The sequence below is a fragment of the Schistocerca cancellata genome, chromosome 5, assembly GCF_023864275.1.
Source record: "Schistocerca cancellata isolate TAMUIC-IGC-003103 chromosome 5, iqSchCanc2.1, whole genome shotgun sequence".
Lineage (NCBI taxonomy): Eukaryota > Metazoa > Arthropoda > Insecta > Orthoptera > Acrididae > Schistocerca > Schistocerca cancellata.
The window spans coordinates 375,118,355-375,140,451 of NC_064630.1; the positions used below are offsets into that span (position 1 = coordinate 375,118,355).

The 22,097-nt window shown below is 39.4% G+C and overlaps 1 protein-coding gene across 1 annotated transcript in view; it reads left to right on the forward strand.

Moving 5' to 3' along the window:
- LOC126187836 (uncharacterized) overlaps nt 1–22,097 on the forward strand; it is an 85,622-nt gene that overhangs the window by 35,730 nt on the left and 27,795 nt on the right. The window contains exon 3 of the mRNA XM_049929139.1: nt 8,696–8,942. Within this exon, the coding sequence (XP_049785096.1) occupies nt 8,696–8,904 (209 nt within the window). The 3' untranslated portion in view covers nt 8,905–8,942. The remainder of the gene's footprint in view (nt 1–8,695; nt 8,943–22,097) is intronic.

A 22,097-nucleotide genomic window follows, 5' to 3' on the forward strand; every position in this document is an offset into this window, starting at 1 on the left:
AGCAAGGGGAAACTACAGCCATAATTTTCCCCAAGGGCATGTAGCTCTGCCGTATGGTTAACTGAGGATATCCTCTTGGGTAAAATATTTTGGAGGTAATATGGCCACCATTCAAACCCCTGAGCAGAGACTACTCACGAGGATGTCATCATCAGGAGAAACGTAACTGGTATTCTAAGAGTCCAAGCAGAAAATGTTATATTTCTTAGCTGAGCAGGTAGATCAGAAAATCCCACACCCACCACAGTAGTATAAGTTTATATGCCAAGTAGCTACACAGGTGAAAAAAAAGTGTGATGGCATAAAAGAAATTATACATATGGAGAAGAAAATTTAATTGTGCTGGGGGACTGGAATTTGATAGCAGGAAAAGGAAGAGAAGGAAAAAGAGTAGGTGAATGTGAACTGAGGGAAAGAAGGTTGTACAGGTGGAAGACAGCTGGAAACACTGGATGGTTTCAGACTGATTATACAGAGTGTTCATAAATAGTCTGAAAAGCCTGTTAAGGTTTTGCAAGGTAGGTTATGATGAGAAATACAAGGTAAGACAAACATCTGACACATTGCACCATTGCTGAGTTGATAAGCATTGAAGCTAGCCAATCAGGCTGCCACACATCGAAATTCAAGTGGCCCACCAGAGACAGTGTTGCCAAATATGTTTTTCATTTGCTTTCCTACAACCAAACAAGAGAGTTATAAAAAAATTGTACACAGGACAGTAGTAAGGATTGAACCTGAGCAAAAGGCTGAGCAGTCTCATGCACTGTCATCAGTGCTATAAGGACAAATGACAATAACTGTATCTGGAAGGCTGTTCAAATTTGTGCACACAGTGGTCTGGTCAACTAACTTCAATGCTAATTAACTCGGGAATGGCACAACGTATTGATTCAAACCCCCCCCCCCCCCCCTCCTTCCCCCTTAACAATTATTTCTCAGCACAATCTATCCTTCAACATCCTTACAAGGTTTTCGGACTGTTTCTGACTACCTGAATAATGGTAAGACAGAGGTTTTGGAATTGGATTTTAGATTGTAAGACATTTCCATGGGCCAACTTGGACTCTGACCACAATTGATTGGTTATGCACTGTAGATTAAAACTGAAGAAACTGCAAAAATATAGGAAATTAGGGAGATGGGACCAGCATAAGTAGAAAGAACCAGAGGTTACTGCAAGTATCAGAGGGAGCATTGGAGAACGATTGATTGGAACAGGGGAAAGGATACAGTAGACGACACATGGGTAGCTTTGAGAGATGAAACAGTGAAGGCAGCAGAGGATCAACTGGTAAAAAGAGAAGGCCTTATAGAAATCCTTGGATATAACAGGATGTATTGGTGAAAGACGAAAATATAAAAATGCAGGAAATGAAGTAGACAGAAGGGAATACAAACATATAAAAAATGAGACTGACAGGAAGTGCAAAATGGCCAAGCAGGAATGGCTATGTGACAAATCTGGATTTAGAGTCACATGTTGCTGTTATGGTCTTCAGTCCTGAGACTGGTCTGATGCAGCTCTCCATGCTACTCTATCCTGTGCAAGCTTCTTCATCTCCCAGTACCTACTGCAACCTACATCCTTCTGAATCTGCTTAGTGTATTCATATCTTGGTCTCCCTCTATGATTTTTACCCTCCACTCTGCCCTCCAATACTAAATTGGCGATCCCTTGATGCCGCAGAACATGTCCTACCAACCGATCCCTTCTTCTGGTCAAGTTGTGCCACAAACTTCTCTTCTCCCCAAACCTATTCAATACTTCCTCATTAGTTATGTGATCTACACATCTAATCTTCAGCATTCTTCTGTAGCACGACATTTCGAAAGCTGCTATTCTCTTCTTGTCCAAACTATTTATCGTCCATGTTTCACTTCCATACATGGCTACACTCCATGCAAATACTTTTAGAAATGACTTCCTGACACTTAAATCTATACTCGGTGTTAACAAATTTCTCTTCTTCAGAAAGGCTTTCCTTGCCATTGCCAGTCTACATTTTATATCCTCTCTACTTCGACCATCATCAGTTATTTTGCTCCCCAAATAGCAAAACTCCTTTCCTACTTTAAGTGTCTCATTTCCTAATCTAATTCCCTCAGCATCACTCGACTTAATTCGACTACATTCCATTATCCTCGTTTTGCTTTTGTTGATGTTCATCTTATATCCTCCTTTCAAGACACTATCCATTCCGTTCAACTGCTCTTCCAAGTCCTTTGCTGTCTCTGACAGAATTACAATGTCATCGGCGAACCTCAAGTTTTTATTTCTTCTCCATGGATTTTAATATCTACTCCGAATTTTTCTTTTGTTTCCTTCACTGATTGCTCAATATACAGATTGAATAACATCGGGTAGAGATTACAACCCTGTCTCACTCCCTTCCCAATTCCCTTTCATGTCCCTCGACTCTTATAACTGCCATCTGGTTTCTGTACAAATTGTAAATAGCCTTTCGCTCCCTGTATTTTACCCCTGCCACCTTCAGAATTTGAAAGAGAGTATTCCAGTCAACATTGTCAAAAGCATTCTCTAAGTCTACAAATGCTAGAAATGTAGGTTTGCCCTTCCTTAATCTAGCTTCTAAGATAAGTCGTATGGTCAGTATTGACTCATGTGTTCCAACATTTCTACGGAATCCAAACTGATCTTCCCCGAGGTCGGCTTCTACTAGTTTTTCCATTTGTCTGTAAAGAATTCGCGTTAGTATTTTGCAGCTGTGACTTATTAAACTGATAGTTCGGTAATTTTCACATCTGTCAACACCTGCTTTCTTTGGAATTGGAATTATTATAGTCTTCTTGAAGTCTGAGGGTATTTCGCCTGTTTCATACACCTTGCTCACCAGATGGTAGAGTTTTGTCAGGACTGGCTCTCCCAAGGCCGTCAGTAGTTCCAATGGAATGTTGTCTACTCCAGGGGCCTTGTTTCGACTCAGGTCTTTCAGTGCTCTGTCAAACTCTTCACGCAGTATCGTATCTCCCATTTCATCTTCATCTACATCCTCCTCCATTTCCATAATATTGTCCTCAAGTACATCGCCTTTGTACAGACCCTCTATATACTGCTTCCAACTTTCTGCTTTCCCTCCTTTGCTTAGAACTGGGTTTCCATCTGAGCTCTTGATATTCATACAAGTGGTTCTCTTTTCTCCAAAGGTCTCTTTAATTTTCCTGTAGGCAGTATCTATCTTACCCCTAGTGAGATAAGCCTCTACATCCTTACATTTGTCCTCTAGCCATCCCTGCTTAGCCATTTTGCACTTCCTGTCAATCTCATTTTTGAGAAGTTTGTGTTCCTTTTTGCCTGCTTCATTTACTGTATTTTTATATTTTCTCCTTTCATCAATTAAATTCAATATTTCTTCTGTTACCCAAGGATTTCTACTAGCCCTCGTCTTTTTACCTACTTGATCCTCTGCTGCCTTCACTACTTCATCCTTCAAAGCTATCCATTCTTCTTCTACTGTATTTCTTTCCCCCATTCCTGTCAATTGTTCCCTTATGCTCTCCCTAAAACTCTGTACAACCTCTGGTTCTTTCAGTTTATCCAGGTCCCATCTCCTTAAATTCCCACCTTTTTGCAGTTTCTTGAGTTTTAATCTACAGGTCATAACCAATAGATTGTGGTCAGATTCCACATCTGCCCCTGGAAATGTCTTACAATTTAAAACCTGGTTCCTAAATCTCTGTCTTACCATTATATAATCTATCTGAAACCCTTCCATGTATAAAGCCTTTTTTTATGATTTTTGAACCAAGTGTTAGCTATGATTAAGTTGTGCTCTGTGCAAAATTCTACCAGGCAGCTTCCTCTTTCATTTCTTAGCCCCAATCCATATTCACCTACTATGTTTCCTTCTCTCCCTTTTCCTACTACCGAATTCCAGTCACCCATGTCTATTAAATTTTCGTCACCCTTCACTATCTGAATAATTTCTTTGATTTCATCATACATTTCTTCAATTTCTTCGTCATCTGCAGAGCTAGTTGGCATATAAACTTTTACTACTGTAGTAGGTGTGGGCTTCGTATCTATCTTGGCCACAATAATGCGTTCACTATGCTGTTCGTAGTAGTTTATCCGCATTCCTATTTTCCTATTCATTATAAAACCTACTCCTGCATTACCCCTATTTGATTTTGTATTTATAACCCTGTAGTCACCTGACCAGAAGTCTTGTTCCTCCTGCCACTGAACTTCACTAATTCCCACTATATCTAACTTTAACCTATCCATTTCCCTTTTTAAATTTTCTAACCTACCTGCCCGATTAAGGGATCTCACATTCCACGCTCTGATCCATAGAACGCCAGTTTTCTTTCTCATGATAACGCCGTCCTCTTGAGTAGTCCCCGCCCGGAGACCTGAATGGGGGACTATTTTACCTCCGGAATATTTTACCCAAGAGGACGCCATCATCATTTAATCAAACAGTAAAGCTGCATGCCCTCGGGAAAAATTACGGCCATAGTTTCCCCTTGCTTTCAGCCGTTCACAGTACCAGCACAGCAAGGCCGTTTTGGTTATTGTTACAGGGCCAGATCAGTCAATCATCCAGACTGTTGCCCTTGCAACATGCAACTAGGGAAAAGATGGGTATCACCTACAGGAATATTAAAGAGATGTTTGGAAAAAAGAGAAGCAACTGTATGATTATCAAGAGCTAGAATGGAAAACTAAGCAAGGAAGGGAAAACTGAAGGGTGGAAGAAGTATATAGAGGGTCTATATACGGTAGATGAAGTTGAAGGCAGTAATATATAAAGGGAACGAGACCCCAGGGGTTGACGGCATTCCATCAGAACTACTGATATCCTTGAGAGAGCCAGCTATGACAAAACTATTCCATCTTGTGTGCAAGATTTATGAGAAAGACATGAAATAATCTCAGACTTCAAAAAGAAAGTAACAATTCCAATAACAAAGAAAGCAGTGTTGACAGAGGTGAATATTACTGAACTACCAGTTTTATAAGTCATGGCTGCAAAATACTAACACCAATTCTTTATAAAAGAATGGAAAAAAAGGAAGATCAGTTTGGATTCCAGAGACATGTAGCAAACACACAAGGCAACATTGAACCTACAACTTCTCTTAGAACATAAGTTAACAAAAGGCAGACATACATTTACAGTATTTGTAGACTTAGAGAATTTTTGACAATGTTGACTGGAATACTCCCTTTGAGTAAAATACAGGGTGCAAAAGGCTGTTTAAATCTGGTACAGAAACCAGACAGCAGTTATAATAGTCAAGGGGCATGAAATTCCAAGCAGCAGTTGAGATGGGTGTGAGACAGGGTTATAACCTGTTGTTCAATCTTACACTGAGCAAGCAGTAAAGGAAATCAAAGAAAAATATGGAGTAGGAATTAAAGTTCAGGGAGAGGAAATAAAAAAGATCAGGTTTGCCAGTGAAACTGTAATTCTGTCAGAGATAGCAAAAACCCTATAAGAGCAGCTGAATGGAATGGACATTGTCTTGAAAGAAGAATACGAGATGAGCATCAACAAAAATAAGACAAGGATAATGGAATGTAGTAGAATTAAATCATATGATGCTGAGAATTAGATTAGGAAATGGGACACCCCACTCAGTATACTTAAAGCAGTAGATGAGTTTGGCTATTTGGATAGAAAAATGACTCATGAGGGTTGAAGTAGAGATGATGTAAAATGTAGACTGGCAATGGCAAGAAACATGTTTCTGAAGAAGAGCAATTTGTTAACATCATATCTAGATTTAGGTGTAAAGAAGTCTTTTCTGAAGGTATTTGTATGGAGTGTAGCCATGTATGGAAGTGAAACATGGACAACAAACAGTTTAGACAAGAAGAGACCATAAGCTTTTGAAATGTGGTGCTGCAGAAGAATGCTGAAGATTAGATGAGTAGATCATTTAACTAATGAGGAGGTATTAAACAGAACTGGGGAGAAAAGAAGGAATTGGTTGATAGGACACATTATGAGACATCAAGGAATCACCAATTTAGTGTTAGAGGGAAGTGTGAAGGGTAAAAATCATAGATGGAGAAAAACATGTATACAGTAACCAAGATTCAAAGGAGTAGGTTGCAATAGTTATTTGGAGATGAAGAGCCTTGCACAGCATAGAGTAGCATGGAGAGCTATATCAAACCAGTCTAGACTGAAGAGCACAACAATAACAATATGTCAGTTAAGTACTGAAAAGAGCAATTTATGCAGTATTATCATTCCAATTCTCCAAAGCTGAAACTATGCACATGGACATACACTGCTTTAGACCATAGAGTTATTGTCCATGGTCATCTCTGCTGATGAATGCAGAATGTGTTCATGATGATCATTGTCTGTATACAATTGCATAACCTGGAAATTATATATCACTAAGCAAGGTGACATAGTGGTTGGAACATTGGACCCACATTTGGGAGGACGACGGATCAAACCCACATGCAGCCATCCTGATTTAGGTTTTCCATGAGTTCCCTAAATCGCTTCAGGCAAAAGCTGGGATGGTTCTGGTGAAAGGGTACAACTGATTTCCTTCTCCATCCTTCCCTTAATCGAGCTTGTGCAAAAGTTAAATACTAATCTCCTCTTCCTTCTGGAAATTATCTTGTAGAGCTACTAACGGTATCTGTCTGCTCATTTATGAATAACGTGAACAGTTACAGTGTTCATCACACTTCTTTGCTGTATGCTTGATGTTACACCAGATTCTAGCTGTATGTTACCAATGAGGATATTGTGCTGAGTTGTGTTTGAGAAGAAGCCTTCAGCCTAACCATATATCTAATGTTACATTGCAAGAGTATATTATTAGTATGTTAGATGGTAGCATGAAATTATAACTAAGTGTATCTGCAATCAACAAACATGGCATCAATTTGGTCTCATCTGTAATAATGATCTGATTGATATAAATGAAATGAATGAGATGGTGCAACAGTTAATACACTCGATTAATATTTGGGGCAAATGGCATTCAAATCTACACCCAGCCACCTGTAACTTGGTATTTGGCGATTTCTCTATATAACTAAAGTGAATGCTGGAACGGTTATTTTATTAAGACCACACCCAGTTTCTTGGTCCCTTCTTGCTTGGGACCTAATCTATAATGCTTTCACTCTCAGCAACACAACTTCCACCTGCCTCCATAGCTGCGGTTACTAACACACACCTTTACAGTGGCACCCAATTCAGTAGTTGGCCACTTCAGATTACAGTAGTGGAAGAATTCTTTATTGCCAGTATTTGGTCAGCAAGGTGAGAAGTAATGGTAACATGAAGTACCAGATCTGTAGATTTGGTGCCAGTATCCTGCATTATAGTCTGATTAATCACAGAGATTGGCTTACGTTACATAAATTTCACACAACATTAATGAAGCCAAATTTTTTAAGGCTGCAATTAATCGTTGCGACTGTGTCACCAGACTCATAAATACAACTTTCTGCAGTGTAATAACATAGCATAGTGATTAACGTATAAACCTGACGCATGGAAGTCATAGGTTCAAATCCCACCAAATGCAGCAAAATTTCTTATTTTTCTACATCTGATCGAAAGACTTTACCTTTTTTTCATTTAATTGGTTTAAATGTAATTTTTTTATTTCTAATCCTTTGGTGTGCCATTCTCGTCATCGTATTGACTTTTCTTGTGTGCTCTTATTTTTCTCCCTGTCATTCTTTTTTTGGTTGGGATCTGCTTGTGTAACCTGTAATTAGCAACTTAAGTGCCAACCAGGACTGTTCACCCCCTGTATCCAATGTGGGTATAGTTCCAGGTAAACAATGACAGTGAGAAATTACAGTTTTCTTTTACTGCTGAAACTGAAATTTTGCTGCAGAAGATGGCTATGGAAACAGACATATTATGAAATTTTTCTATCTTGAGTTTGCTTATAGAGATTAGCCTTAAATGCCATGAACAAAGTGATACTTATTTTAGTTCTGTCACAGATTATTGATCACTGTTTTCTTGTATACATTACACAAAACGAGGTGGTTAGGTTAGGACATGAGTTTAAATTCAGGATTATAAAATGTACCTTCTGCTGCAGTTTAGTCATTGGTCACTCAAAGTCAGCTGTTGACAGAGCATCTCCTGTTTCCATCATACATCGTGGCGGCCATTTCCAAAATTGCTCGAAATTACACATTAACAGCATTTGTGCAGTTATCCACCATGTTTGTGTGTTGCCTATAACTGAGTGGTAGGCAGCAGCAGATGTGGCGGCACTGTAGTTGCAAGTGACAGACTTCAATTATCAAGTAATTTTATTCAGACTATTGTTGAAACTACTCAACAATGAGTGCATTTGATATTGCTGGCAGTAGTCTGTTCATGGGCTGTAAACATTAACTCTGTTGGGGCCTGCAGAGCTATTCAACAGGAGTAAACTTGTCCCTCAATTTGATACACAATACAAACACTAAATTCTTCACGGCTTCATGCAGTGACCTACATCGAAAGTAATGAAAAGAACAACTGGATTTCACATAACTGATGCTTGCAAAATCCATATTGAATTGTTCTGTCTCAAGAAAAGTCATCATATGTGCAAAGCCTTTGTTCCATTATTGTATAACAAATTAACAAAAGCAATGCAGGGCTGCATTTCTGTGTATCAATCCTATGACCCAATCTCTGTTGAGCTTCACATTAATTGTTTTCTATCCTGCCTTTTTCAGGTCGGCAGAAGCGCTCTGGAAAGCAGGCATCACCCTCGTCATCAGTACAACCATCAGCCTCACAAGAGTCCGGCCTCAAGGCAGAAGTAGACCCGGCAACAGAGCATACTTATCTGGCAGCTCTGTATGTGTGCACCTACCACCACGTGGCCACTGCTGTCGACTGGACAACTGCTGCGATAGAGTCACATACTGTGCTCACACCCTGAACCTGCTGCTAGTTGCCCAAGCGAAAATAAATGTACCTGTAAGTGAAAAATATATTGCCTGGTCAGTTACAGTTGTCATTGTTAGTGGAAGGAAATGAACATTTTGGGTAATACATGGTCTTATATGCAGAGAAGTTGCCCACACTATCTCTTACAAACAGCCATATTACATATTTATGTAAAGTGCACAGCAGTAGGCACTTTTAATCAATGAAAATAAATGTAAATAAATGTTACATTTATTTACGTTCAGGGCCAACTGCCAGAGCCTGCACGAGTCATCAATGCTCTGCGGGTTGTTCTGCAAATTCTTACTATCTTCTGCTGTTGCTACTTTGGTATAGACAACTGCATCATCTTGTAACCTCCCCCTCACTTATCGACCTTAATGACAGTAAAAATTAAACCGCGTGTATCTAATGGCAATTTTCATCAATGAAAAGTGCCTACTGCTGTGTATAACAGCTCTTCCCTTCACAGTATGCATTTGGTGTAATTAGAACAATAAATTTTATGTGAATGGCACACAGGAACTGTACTCAATAGAGAACAATTTAGAACATTTATTACTCTTGAGTGACCAGCTGCATTGTTGGTTCCATTTTTCGTCATACTATATTTTGACAATCTACTCAGTCATCTTCTTCAGGTACTGTGAGCTGTGTTGTTATGCATACTCCTATAGTGGCAGTGGCCATAATGAATGATTTATCTAACAGTAATGATCAAATAGCAGCAATAAACTATCCAATCAATTAGCCTTAGCTAAGAAGGTAAAAGTAGAATTTTACAGGATTATAAGAATCATGTTAGATGACTAAAAATGTTCTAACACTATGAATCCAGTTCTCCTTAACGTCAGGTCAGGGGCTATCATTTTGAAACATTTACAATCAGAGTGTCTTATCTCAGAAAGAGAGAGCTTCATTTAATAAAGAGGACTATGAGCCACTACAAACAGTATTCAAAACTCTTCACTGTGTCTTGCACAAGTGATGCTCTGCAGCTTCAAAGGAGAAAAAATACCTTTCAAAAGACATTTATAACTTGTGCACAGTATTTCCTATCACTTAATATGGCAGCTGCTTATTCACATAATATAACTTGTGTTATACAGGTTGGTCAGAAACAGTCTGGAAAACTTGTAAGTGTGTCAGAGGAAAGGTTGTGCTGGGAAATCATTGTTAAGAAAAAACTTCAATATGTTACACCATTTCCAAGTTAATTAACATTGAAGTTAGTCAATCAGGTCATTGTGTGCACAAATTCAAATGGCCACCAGAGATAGTGTCACAAATCTACATCTACATCATACTCCACAAGCAACAAAATGATATGTGGCAGAGGGTGCTTTCAGTACCACTATCCAATCCCTCGAACCCTGTTCCACTCGCGAATAGTGCGTGCGAAGAATGATTGTTGGTAAGCCTCTATATCGGCTCTAACTTCTCGAATTTTCTCCACGTGGTCAATATGTGAGATGTATGTGGGGGAGGAGGGGGGGGGGGGGGGTAAGTAATATGTTGTCTGACTCCTCCAGAAAAGTGCTTTCCTGAAATTTCAATAGTAAATCTCTCTGTGATGCACAACGTCTCTCTTGTAATGTCTGCCAGTGGAGTTTGTTAAGCATCTCCGTAACACTCTCTCGCCAGCTAAACGATCCCATGATGAAACGCACCACTCTTCATTGGATCTTCTCTATCTCCTCTATCAGTCCAACCTGATAGGGATCCCAGATGGATGAACAATACTCAAGAATCAAGTGAACAAGTGGCGTATAAGTCACTTCTTTCATGTATGAGTTCAATTTCCTTAAGATTCTTCCGATGTATCTGAGTCTTGTATCCGCTTTTCCACTATCCATTTTATATGGTCATTCCACTTAAGGTTGCTCTGGATAGTTATGCCTAGATATTTTACAGCAGACGCTGTCTCCAGCTGTTTGTCATCAATAGTGTAGCTGTACAGTAGTGGATTTATTCTCCTATGCATGCTCAATATGTTACATTTATTTACATTCAGGGCCAACTGCCAGAGCCTGCACGAGTCATCAATGCTCTGCGGGTTGTTCTGCAAATTCTTACAATCTTCTGCTGTTGCTACTTTGGTATAGACAACTGCATCATCTTGTAACCTCCCCCTCACTTATCGACCTTAATGACAGTAAAAATTAAACCTTGTGTACCTAATGGCAATTTGGGATAAGCAATCGTCACCGAAGTTAATCTGTTGGTAAAAAGGGAGGAAAGGGTTACATCTAAATGAAAGGAAAAATGCAAATGAAACTGGTGGAAATTAATTTTGAAAAGGGGTAAAGTTAATAAAGAAAGTAAATGTGCGGCCGTTACGTTAACAATTAATTGGCGTTAATTAGAGATTTGAGGAAAATTATGGTCGCCAGTCCTATGGACAACTACTATAATAACTGAAAATGAGAGATTAATGCACATATAATTAGCTCTAATAGCGTGGCAACTGAAGGTTGACACGTGCTGTGTGAAAACTGAATGTTTGTCAGAAGTAATAAATTTCGCTACACTCTGACTTAATTTAGCAAAAGAATTAATAAAACTGGAAAGTTGAAAGTTAATTTAGTGACTGAAATTAATAGTGAACTTTGTTTCTGACGCACTACGAAATTCAATAAAATAAGGTTAGTCTTGGGCTACCTCAACAATCATTTCAAAAGCTACTTGAATCTATGCAATTTAGAAATAAGAGATTTAACTTTGAACTTGAATTAAATGATTCTGAACAATTAACAATAGTAAAATTTAGTACGTACCAAGCTGAGCAGCAGTCGCAGGTAAGCTAAAATATGGTAACAAAACTCGCACTCTTAATTTGTGCTTGCGTAATCTAAATATTGTAGCCAGCTATGAATACCTTTACTGAACTTTGGAATCAAAGCAGTGAAATGGAATGATATTACTTTAATGTTGGCGTTTGAATTTCAACGACACTCGGGATCATTTCGGAAAAGGAAGGGACACTGCTTGGTAATGCAATTGGGACAATGAGCAACAAAGGTTCATGCTAAGTTGCTGTAATTTTGATGCAACAGTTTGAAAAGCTGAGGTCTGCCATACAGTTCTAAAACTTTACGTGCTTTTAGTCTTCCTTGTTGATTGATTGAAGGTTTGAAGTCGTCGATCGAGGAGGTGGCGACAGTCACTCATTGTCGGCCGTCACTGTTGCAGAAGCTGGATGTTGGCGCACCTTCTTCTCGACACGGTCACCAGACGAAACGGGCTCTTGATGTGCGCCAGCTAATGCTTCCCATCCGCGACACCGTGTCAGAAACTATCATAGCAAGTCGAGCGCAATTACATGCTGCCAAACCCCGAAAGCGCGGCAACTCACGGGAGCGTCACACAACACACATGCTCCACCGCCCTACTCCAGCCAGACTCCCCTCCGCTTGCGCTCCACGCGGCAGAGTTAACACTCTCAAAGATCATAAACACTTTGGTTCTCCACACGACCTATCGATGTAGTCATTCGGTAGCATAGTTTTACCCAGGCAAGACCCAGTGTAAAAATACAAATAATATTTACAAAACAAACCAATTATACATCGACATAAATGCAGAAATATATATATATACAAACAGTAAAACAATTACAATATATAAAGCGATGGAAATGTCATATCTTCAGGTGACAAAATAAGGAAAAAAATTTATAGTACAATAGATGGAAATAGGAGGATATGCATTTCCGGCATTACATGTGCCCCACATTGTCTGAGGATGTTCGTGTAACCTAAACAGACTCAGAAAATGCCCCAAAAAAAGAAACAGCAGAAATGCATATGCTCAAAACATCAACAAAATTTAGCATTCGTCTAATTAACCATAAATCAATTTTTAGACCATAATAATTGAGTGAAGACACTCCTAATCTTATTCCACTCTGTCATCTTGCACAAAATAAAACAGGTTGACAACATATTAAAATTAATAGAAAACATAGAAAATGCTTTAGATATTCTAAAATCATTAAAATTCGTAACACTATCAAGAAATGGAATACTATTTACAAAATTAATCGAGTACATGGTCATAAAAACAGGTAGATCAAAATACACGAATTAATAATTAATTACATAGAATACACATTTTTATGTAACCTTTTCATAATTAATATTCTCGCCATGAGAGTCCACTTAATGCTAAACACGAAAATAATATTCAGCAGATCGAAAAAGACATAAATATTGACAGTAGAATTCTTTCACATCAGCTGTCCGGGAAGAAAAACTACTCCGCCTTTCGTACCCGCAAGTACAAAGAATGCCGACAGCAGCACAAGAGCCGACAGTGGCTCTGCCTCGCCACTATTGTTGCGCCCACCTGTGCAGCATGCTTGATCTCACTCGTCTCTGTAACGGCATTTCCAGAACGTCTGTTTCACTGAATTCTTTCGGAAAAACTCACTCCCAAGTAATCTCAAGAAGTCCATTAACACTATCACAGTGGATAACTCAACACTGTCCATCATCACACACATGTACTAGCCTGAAACTTAAAACAGCATCTAAGTACATCGGCAATGACTAGTAGAGCACATATTTATGAAATCTTAAGCTAGTTACAAAATCATATTTACATTCCTTTATCTACTGAGACTCAGCTGAAAACTTAAACTAGCAGCTTGGATTTTTCAATTGATTAATAATCAGTTACTCTTAAATCATTTAGTCAAAATTAATTACTTATTAATTACAACTACTTTAATGACCTCTTGGTCAGGCAAAAGCATGGCAACCTAGCAAATCCGTAAATCCTACACTCTATATTGACATACTTTACAAATTACCTATTCTGTGGTATTAATCAATCCTTGGTTGGTACAATTTCAAGTCTACAATGTTACGTATACCTAATAGTTTTCCAGAGCTTGGATACTTTAAGCAATAAGCATTTGTATGAGGTATACCAATTACTTTATATGGTCCATTATAAACAAACTTAAATTTAGAGATTTCATTATCTATCTCACTCTAATTCTCATGAACTTTTACAAGTACTAAGTCTCCGATTGCAAACTTAGCAAAATGCGCTTTAGCGTCATGACAACATATGCGAGCATCGGCTTTTAGCTTCATTATTTCTCGCAAATGATCTTTTTTCACACCAATACTAATGTCAATCCGTGGAGGGAATTTGATTATCTCTTCCACTAAACTTTTACTTCTGTCATCTACAATACTTTCCAATTCACTTTCTACACTATTGTCAATGCTGAGATTCCTCGCATTACAGTAGTTCAAATTCATGCCTACGTCAATGGCATCCGGCCAGTTCACAATGTGTATAGGCTGGTATTGCCAACGCACACTGTCTCCCGCCTCGTCAAAACTGGCTACTATTGTTTTATCTTGTGACATACATGTCAAAGTTTTGCTTTCGCAGTTAAGCACTGCACGGTACTTTAATAGCCAATCTAACCCGATAATTACTTCCGTAGTTAAGTCAGGCACAACGACAAACTCTTGTTCAAATCGTGCCCCACGTATCTCGAAGTTGACAAAAATCTGTTTTGTGACCGGTTTACTGGCCTTCCCAGTAGCACCGATAATTTTCACTCCTGTTACTGGCATAACTATGATGCCGGGTCTGTCTTTCAGTAACTCAAATATTTTCCCAGATACAGCACTCAATTCTGCACCGGTGTCAATCAACACGTTTAGTTGTAGAACGTGCATATTAACAGACACTACTATCTGTCTACACTTATCCTCGACTGTTTCTTTATTTTCCCACAATAAATCCTCGTCTATATCCAGGTCATTCCAGAAAAAACCATCTGGCTTTGTTCCTAAATCCTGCTTATCTGGCGGCTTTTTCCGCCTCTGTTCACATACAGTTTTAATTTCAACATGTTTGTCCTGAGGCTTAGTCTGTAGCTTCGCCTCCAATACCGAAACCTTTTCCTGTAATTCATCAACTAGTGAGTGTTGCTTTGCTATCAGTTCACTAATTGTCACCTTCATTGATTCCTCTTTGGTCAGATTGATCTCATCTGCCAATCTACCTGGAGGAATGTGCCCAGTAGTATCTGGAATTACTTCCTCTGGATCTGCGCAACCCACACTGCCATCGTCCGACCGTATAACGTCAGCTCTAACCTCATACACGCTGTAATCTACGTGCTTTTCTACCAATCGTGTCCGGCTATCACTAAAATTCTCGTAATCTTTCTCCTTAATACTCTCGCAATGTTTAAACTGGAGTTTTGCGTCGGATGGGTCGGCTACTTCTACCACTATAACTTTCAGTAAGGTCTGCCGGTTAGGGCCAGAACTTTCCATTACTACTTCAACATCAAACTCCTGTGGGATGAACCATGATGAATCTTGCTCGTGCTCCCCATTAACACCAACTACTTTTGGTAAAGTCTGCCAGTTAGGGCCAGAACTTTCTATCACTTCACAACCACTATCTTCCTGCAGGACGAGATGCAGCAAATCCTGCCTGCGCTCCCCATCAACACTTCTCCTGTACAGGCCCCTATAATCTCTTAGTTCATCTTATAAATGACCGAACTGCCTTAACCAGACCTCATCCCTCTCTGCATCCCCTCACTCGATGACGGACGTGTTATCCGACATCGGATCTTCTCTCAACAATTGCGAATCATTCTTAAACTCAATCTCCAGTTCCGCTGTGGGTGTTACAGCTGCCAGTTTATAATCGATTTCCGGAACACTACTTAAATTGTTCTCACTGACAGTGAATGTATTTTCCACTGCCATGTCTACAACTGATCTACTACTTGTGGGCGCATTCCTTTCTCCTAACACTGGCACACTCTCCTGCCGTTGATTATTCTATAGGGAATTTTCATAACGACGACACCTCAGTTTTCTACTGTTATTGGGCCGCCAAGGGAATTATATACCGAACCTACTTTGTCCCCATATTGGCATACGGAAGTGAGACATGGGTAATGCACAAAAGCGACAAAAGTAGAATACAGGCTAGCGAAATGAAGTTCCAGAGGAGCAGGTTGGGTGTAACAAGACGAGACAGATTGCGAAATGAGTATGTGAGGGAAAGACTAAAGGAGGAACCAGTACAGGACAGGATAGAAAAATCAAGACTGCAGTGGTATGGACACATGAAGAGAATGGATGAGGGAAGAATTCCTAAGAGGATGTTTGATCTGCAACTGGAGGGGAAGAGGCCCAGAGGAAGACCAAGAGATAGATGGGTGAAGGGAGTGAAGGAATGTGTGACGAGAAGAGGAGAGAACTGGACGAAGGTGGAAGAGGGGGAATGGTGGAAAGACAGAACACGATGGAGAGGCTTGTGTTCCCGACAGACCCAGCCAGTGGCTGGAAACTGTCCAAGATGATGATGATGATGATGATTGGGCCGCCAAAATTTCACCACGCCTGGTCGGCCCCTCACAGGCACGGCTAATGGTTTCCCTGTCTCGTCCCAGCATATACGCTCCCCGGATGCTGCTGAGGCGGCTGATCACACCCTCTGGCATTGTTACCATTCTGCGAAGCCCGTATCACACTAGTATACTGGTTTCCGTCACTCCTGTTATTATTTGCATTGTACCAATTGTCATTACAGCCCGAACCACTATTGTTATTGCGGCCAAGGTTGCGGTATACATTATTCCCATGGTTATCGTTGTTGTGGTACCAGTTGTTGTTACCACGACCTCTACCATTATCGCTATTATTGTGCCAATTGTCCTCGTCCTCAACTCTCTCCAGGAAATCATTGATTGTCCTGTAATTGCGTCCTACGTAGCATTTTGTATCATCTGGAAGCTTCTTGTAGAGTTCCCAGACTATTTCCGATTCTGTGCGGCGATCACGCAAATATTCCAACTTGCGGATCCAGCCCTCACAAAACTCCTTCATTGCGCCATGCGAATTGACATCGAGAGGCCTCAATACGACAAATTCGTGCCAGACTCTTTGTTGTTTTTGCTCTGACCAGTATTCAGCCAGAAACAAATTTTTAAACTTGTCGAAAGTCAGGTTTGTGATGTTGAGGTTTAAGCCCCAACGCTTGGCATCACCAGCCAACACATCAATAACCGCATTAATTTTTCTCTCATTAGTCCATGATCTGGGTAAAACTCTTTCACAATTTTTAATGAAATCTGTCACATGTATACCGCTCCTCTTTTGTCAACAATTCCGAACTTTGTGCACAGATTGGCACATAGCTCTGTTTTTCGTCAAGTTTCTTTTCTAATTCCGACACTCTCATAATAACTTGGCAAGTGGTTGTCGCAAGCGTTTCCACTTCCCTCTTTTTCTCTTCACAGGTATTAGCCTGCTTCCTCACTTTAGTATCTACCTCGGATACTAAAGCCTTTAAAGTTTCCACATTCTGTTGATCCTCTTTTTTCACTAATTGAATTTGTTCCATCACCTTATTCTCGATGATCGGAGCAACTGCTTCTCCTACACTTTTCTCGATTCTGCTAATTTCAGAATCAAAACGAGTATTTATGCTCGCAATTTCTGCCTGAACGCTTATCATTTCCTGTTTAAGATTACCGATTTCGGTATTAATCACAACAATATCTTCCATGATTTTATCAACTTTTGTGGCAACATTAATAGCTTTGTTCTGATTGTCTAGCTTCCTGTCAATTTTTTCAGACTGAGCTTTAATTTCTGCCGATTGACTCTTCATTTTGTTAATCAAAACATTCAATAAATCAGTTAAATTCCCGGAAACTACCGGTTTTACTTCCGTAGCTGGTTCCTCTATATATGTCCCCCCGTATTCTTCATCAAGGGGTTCAGATTTTATTTTCACTTCCGTTTCCCAAACATTTTCTAAAGTTTGGAATTCCATTTCTGCTCTTTGTTGCGTTTTGGCGGTCGCGTCTTTCATGCTAGCCGCCTGCCCCTGAACAATGGGTTCCGCGGTGCGCGTTTCCCACTGTTCGACCGATTGTTCCGTACCCAAGTCTACCAAATTCTGGTAATTGTTGCCTTCACTCATTTTACAAGTTTTCAATATAAATGACAAATCTCAAATCTAATTAGGATTCATCCCACTACTTATTCTCGCTGATGTAACGACCTGTTTATAACCAATACTTTGTTACGAGATTTGCGCAATGCAAAATTCGTATCCAGAACAACCTCAAATCCGAAGATTGTCCTGTCACCAGGTCGCCACGTGTAACCTCCCCCTCACTTAACGACCTTAATGACAGTAAAAATTAAACCGTGTGTACCTAATGGAAATTTGGGATGAGCAATCGTCACCGAAGTTAATCTGTCGGTAAAGAGGGAGGAAAGGGTTACATCTAAATGAAAGGAAAAATGCAAATGAAACTGGTGGAAATTAATTTTGAAAAGGGGTAAAGTTAATAAAGAAAGCAAATGTGCAGTCGTTATGTTAACAATTAGCTGGTGTTAATTAGAGATTTGAGATTTGGGGGAAATTATGGTCACCAGTCCTATGGACAACTACTATAATAACTGAAAATGAAAGATTAATGCACATATAATTAGCACTAATAGCGTGGCAACTGAAGGTTGACACATGCTGTGTGAAAACTGAATGTTTGTCAGAAGTAATAAATTTCGCTACACTCTGACTTAATTTAGCAAAAGAATTAATAAAACTGGAAAGTTGAAAGTTAATTTAGTGACTGAAATTAATAGTGAACTTTGTTTCTGACGCACTACGAAATTCAATAAAATAAGGTTAGTCTTGGGCTACCTCAACAATCATTTCAAAAGCTACTTGAATCTATGCAATTTAGAAATAAGAGATTTAACTCTGAACTTGAATTAAATGATCCTGAACAATTAACAATAGTAAAATTTAGTACGTACCAAGCTGAGCAGCAGTCGCAGGTAAGCTAAAATATGGTAACAAAACTCACACTCTTAATTTATGCTTGTGTAATCTAAATATTGTAGCCAGCTATGAATACCTTAACTGAACTTTGGAATCAAAGCAGTGAAATGGAATGATATTATTTTAATGTTGGCGTTTGAATTTCAATGACACTCGGGATCATTTCGGAAAAGGAAGGGACCCTGCTTGGTAATGCATTTGGGACAATGAGCAACAAAGGTTCATGCTAAGTTGCTGTAATTTTGATGTGACAGTTTGAAAAGCTGAGGTCTGCCATACAGTTCTAAAACTTTACGTGCTTTTAGTCTTCCTTGTTGATTGATTGAAGGTTTGAAGTCGTCGATCGAGGAGGTGGCGACAGTCACTCATTGTCGGCCGTCACTGTTGCAGAAGCTGGATGTTGGCGCACCTTCTTCTCGACACGGTTACCAGACGAAACGGGCTCTTGATGTGCGCCAGCTAATGCTTCCCATCCGCGACATCGTGTCAGAAACTATCATAGCAAGTCGAGCGCAATTACATGCTACCAAACCCCGAAAGTGCGGCAACTCGCGGGAGCATCACACAACACACATGCTCCACCGCCCTACTCCAGCCAGACTCCCCTCCGCTTGCACTCCACGCGGCAGAGTTAACACTCTCAAAGATCGTAAACACTTTGGTTCTCCACACGACCTATCGATGTAATCATTCGGTAGCATAGTTTTACCCAGGCAAGACCCAGCGTAAAAATACAAATAATATTTACAAAACAAACCAATTATACATTGACATAAATGCATAAATATATATATATATATATATATACAAACAATTACAATATATAAAGAGATGGAAATGTCATATCTTCAGGTGACAAAATAAGGAAAAAAATTTATAGTACAATAGATGGAAATAGGAGGATATGCATTTCTGGTGTTACAATCTGTGAACAGTCTTAAAGAGTATCCGACGCTTTCTACTAGATCATTTATATATATTGTAAACAGCAACGGTCCTGTCACACTTCTCTGTGGAACTCCGTATATTACCTTTACACCGGTCTATTTTGTCCCGTTAAGAGCGAAGTGTTGAGTTCCATCTGCAAAACAGTCTTGAATTCAGTCCCAAGTCCACTCTCATACTCCGTAAGCTCTTATTTTTTTCATTAAACGGCAATGCAGGGCAGTGTCAAATGCCTTACTGAAATTCAGGAACACAGAATCAACCTGAGTGCCATTGTCCATTGCACTGTGGATCTCATAGAGGAACAGCGAGCTGAGTTTTGCAGGATCTCGTTTGCGGAATCCATGTTGGTTTTTATAGAGGAGATGTTCATTTTCAAATAGTCATAATTCTTGAGCATAAAACATTTTCCATAATTCTACAGCAGATTGACATCAATGCTATAGATCTATAATTGTGTGGATCTGTCTTATGAACTTTCTTAAGAATGGGAATGACCTGCGCTTTTTTCCAGTTGTTAGGTACCTTTCGTTGCTCAAGTGATCCACTATAAATTACTGCTAGAAGGGGAGCAAGTTCTTTCACAGAATCTTTATAGAATTTTATAGGTATCTCATCTGGTCCTGATGCACTATCAAGTGGTTGTAGCTGCTTTTCAGTTCTGCGATCAGTTATCTCAATATCTGCCATTTCAACATTCATATGACGATTGAAATGAGGGACAGTGTCACGATCTTTTGCAATGAAACAACTTTGAAAGACCATATTCAGTATTCGGCCTTCTCACTGTTATCTTCCGTTTCGGTGCTTCTCTCATTGCTCTCCTTATGCTCATTTTCGCTTTGTTCAGCTTTTGTTTGTCAGACAGGTTTTTACTTCTCTTGAATCTGAGATGAAGTGCTCTTTGTTTACATAGTACTTTTCTAACATGGCTATTAAACCATGATGGATCTTAAAACCTTACTCAGAACACACTTGTCTAGGACATACTGAACGATGCCTTTGAATTTTTTCCATTTGTTCTCCACACCTTCGTCCTCATCACTAAATATTTCATGCCGACTGCTGAGATATTCTGAAATTTGTATCCTGTCACCCTTACTGAGCAAATATATCTTCCTACCTTTCTTAACATTCCTTGTAGGACCCATCATCATAGATTTTATCACAGCGTTATGATCACTGATTCGATAAGTTCAGGTCTGTTTGTTGCCAGGAGGTCTAAGAAGTTGCCCTCATGAGTTGGTTCTCTAACTATCTGCTCAAGGTAATTTTCAGACAACACATCGAGAACAATACCACACAAATCCCTGTCTCTGGTACCAGTTTTAATGGCATACTACTCCCAATATATACCTGGCAACTTGAAGTCACTCTATATTACAACAGCATGATCAGGAAAATTACTAATGATATTCTGCAAATTCTGTCTGGCGTGCTCTACAACTACGGATCCTGACCCAGGTTGTCTATAAAAGCATCCGATCACCATTTTTTACCGTTCTTTGATACTCAGTTTCACCCAGATTAATTCACATTCAGAATCCATGATAAACTCGCTACATTTTATCAAATTTTTTACTGCAATAAACATGCCACCACCACTGGCGACTAACTTATCCTTTCAATAAATATTCCAATCTGAACTTAGGATTTCGGTGTCATTGAAGGATGGTTTCAACCAGCTTTCTGTTCCCAATACTGTCTGTGCATTATAATCTTCAGTAAGCGATACTAATTCTGGGATCTTTCCTTGGATGCCCCTGCAGTTTACTAAAGCCATATTAATCTCTTATATCTCTGATCTACAAGGGTCAAGATTCTCTGAGCTCACTGTGACTTTTTTAACCCGAGCCACTGAGCCAATGTTTGAGCAGTCTTGTGTGCTGTTATATATGCTATGAGCACAGCTGACGTTAATTGTATCTGGCGGGCTACTGGAATTTGTGCACACAACATCCTGATTGGCCAATTCGATTCTAATTAAATCAGACACAGTGGAAGTACAAAAACTTTTTCTTCACAATTATTGCTTAGTAACATCCTTAAAAGCTTCCCAGACTGTTTCTGACCACCCTGTACACTGGTTTCTTAGCATGTGCCAAAGACTTTTGCCAGTAACAGCCACTTAATTATCTATGTACACAGAGATGTGCTAAACATCCAAAGATATTGATTTAGTTGTTTATTTCATAGATTATGTAATGTAATTTCTTAATCCTGTTATCTATGTTAACAGAATTTCTAAACAAAGGAATGTACTTCAGAACTAAATGTTAAAATGAGGATACTGGTGAAATTTTTAATTAACTTTTTTAGGTCAGTCTGTTCATTCAAAATAGTATTAGCTGTGTTGCCACACATACTGGAAATCAGGGATTATCACAG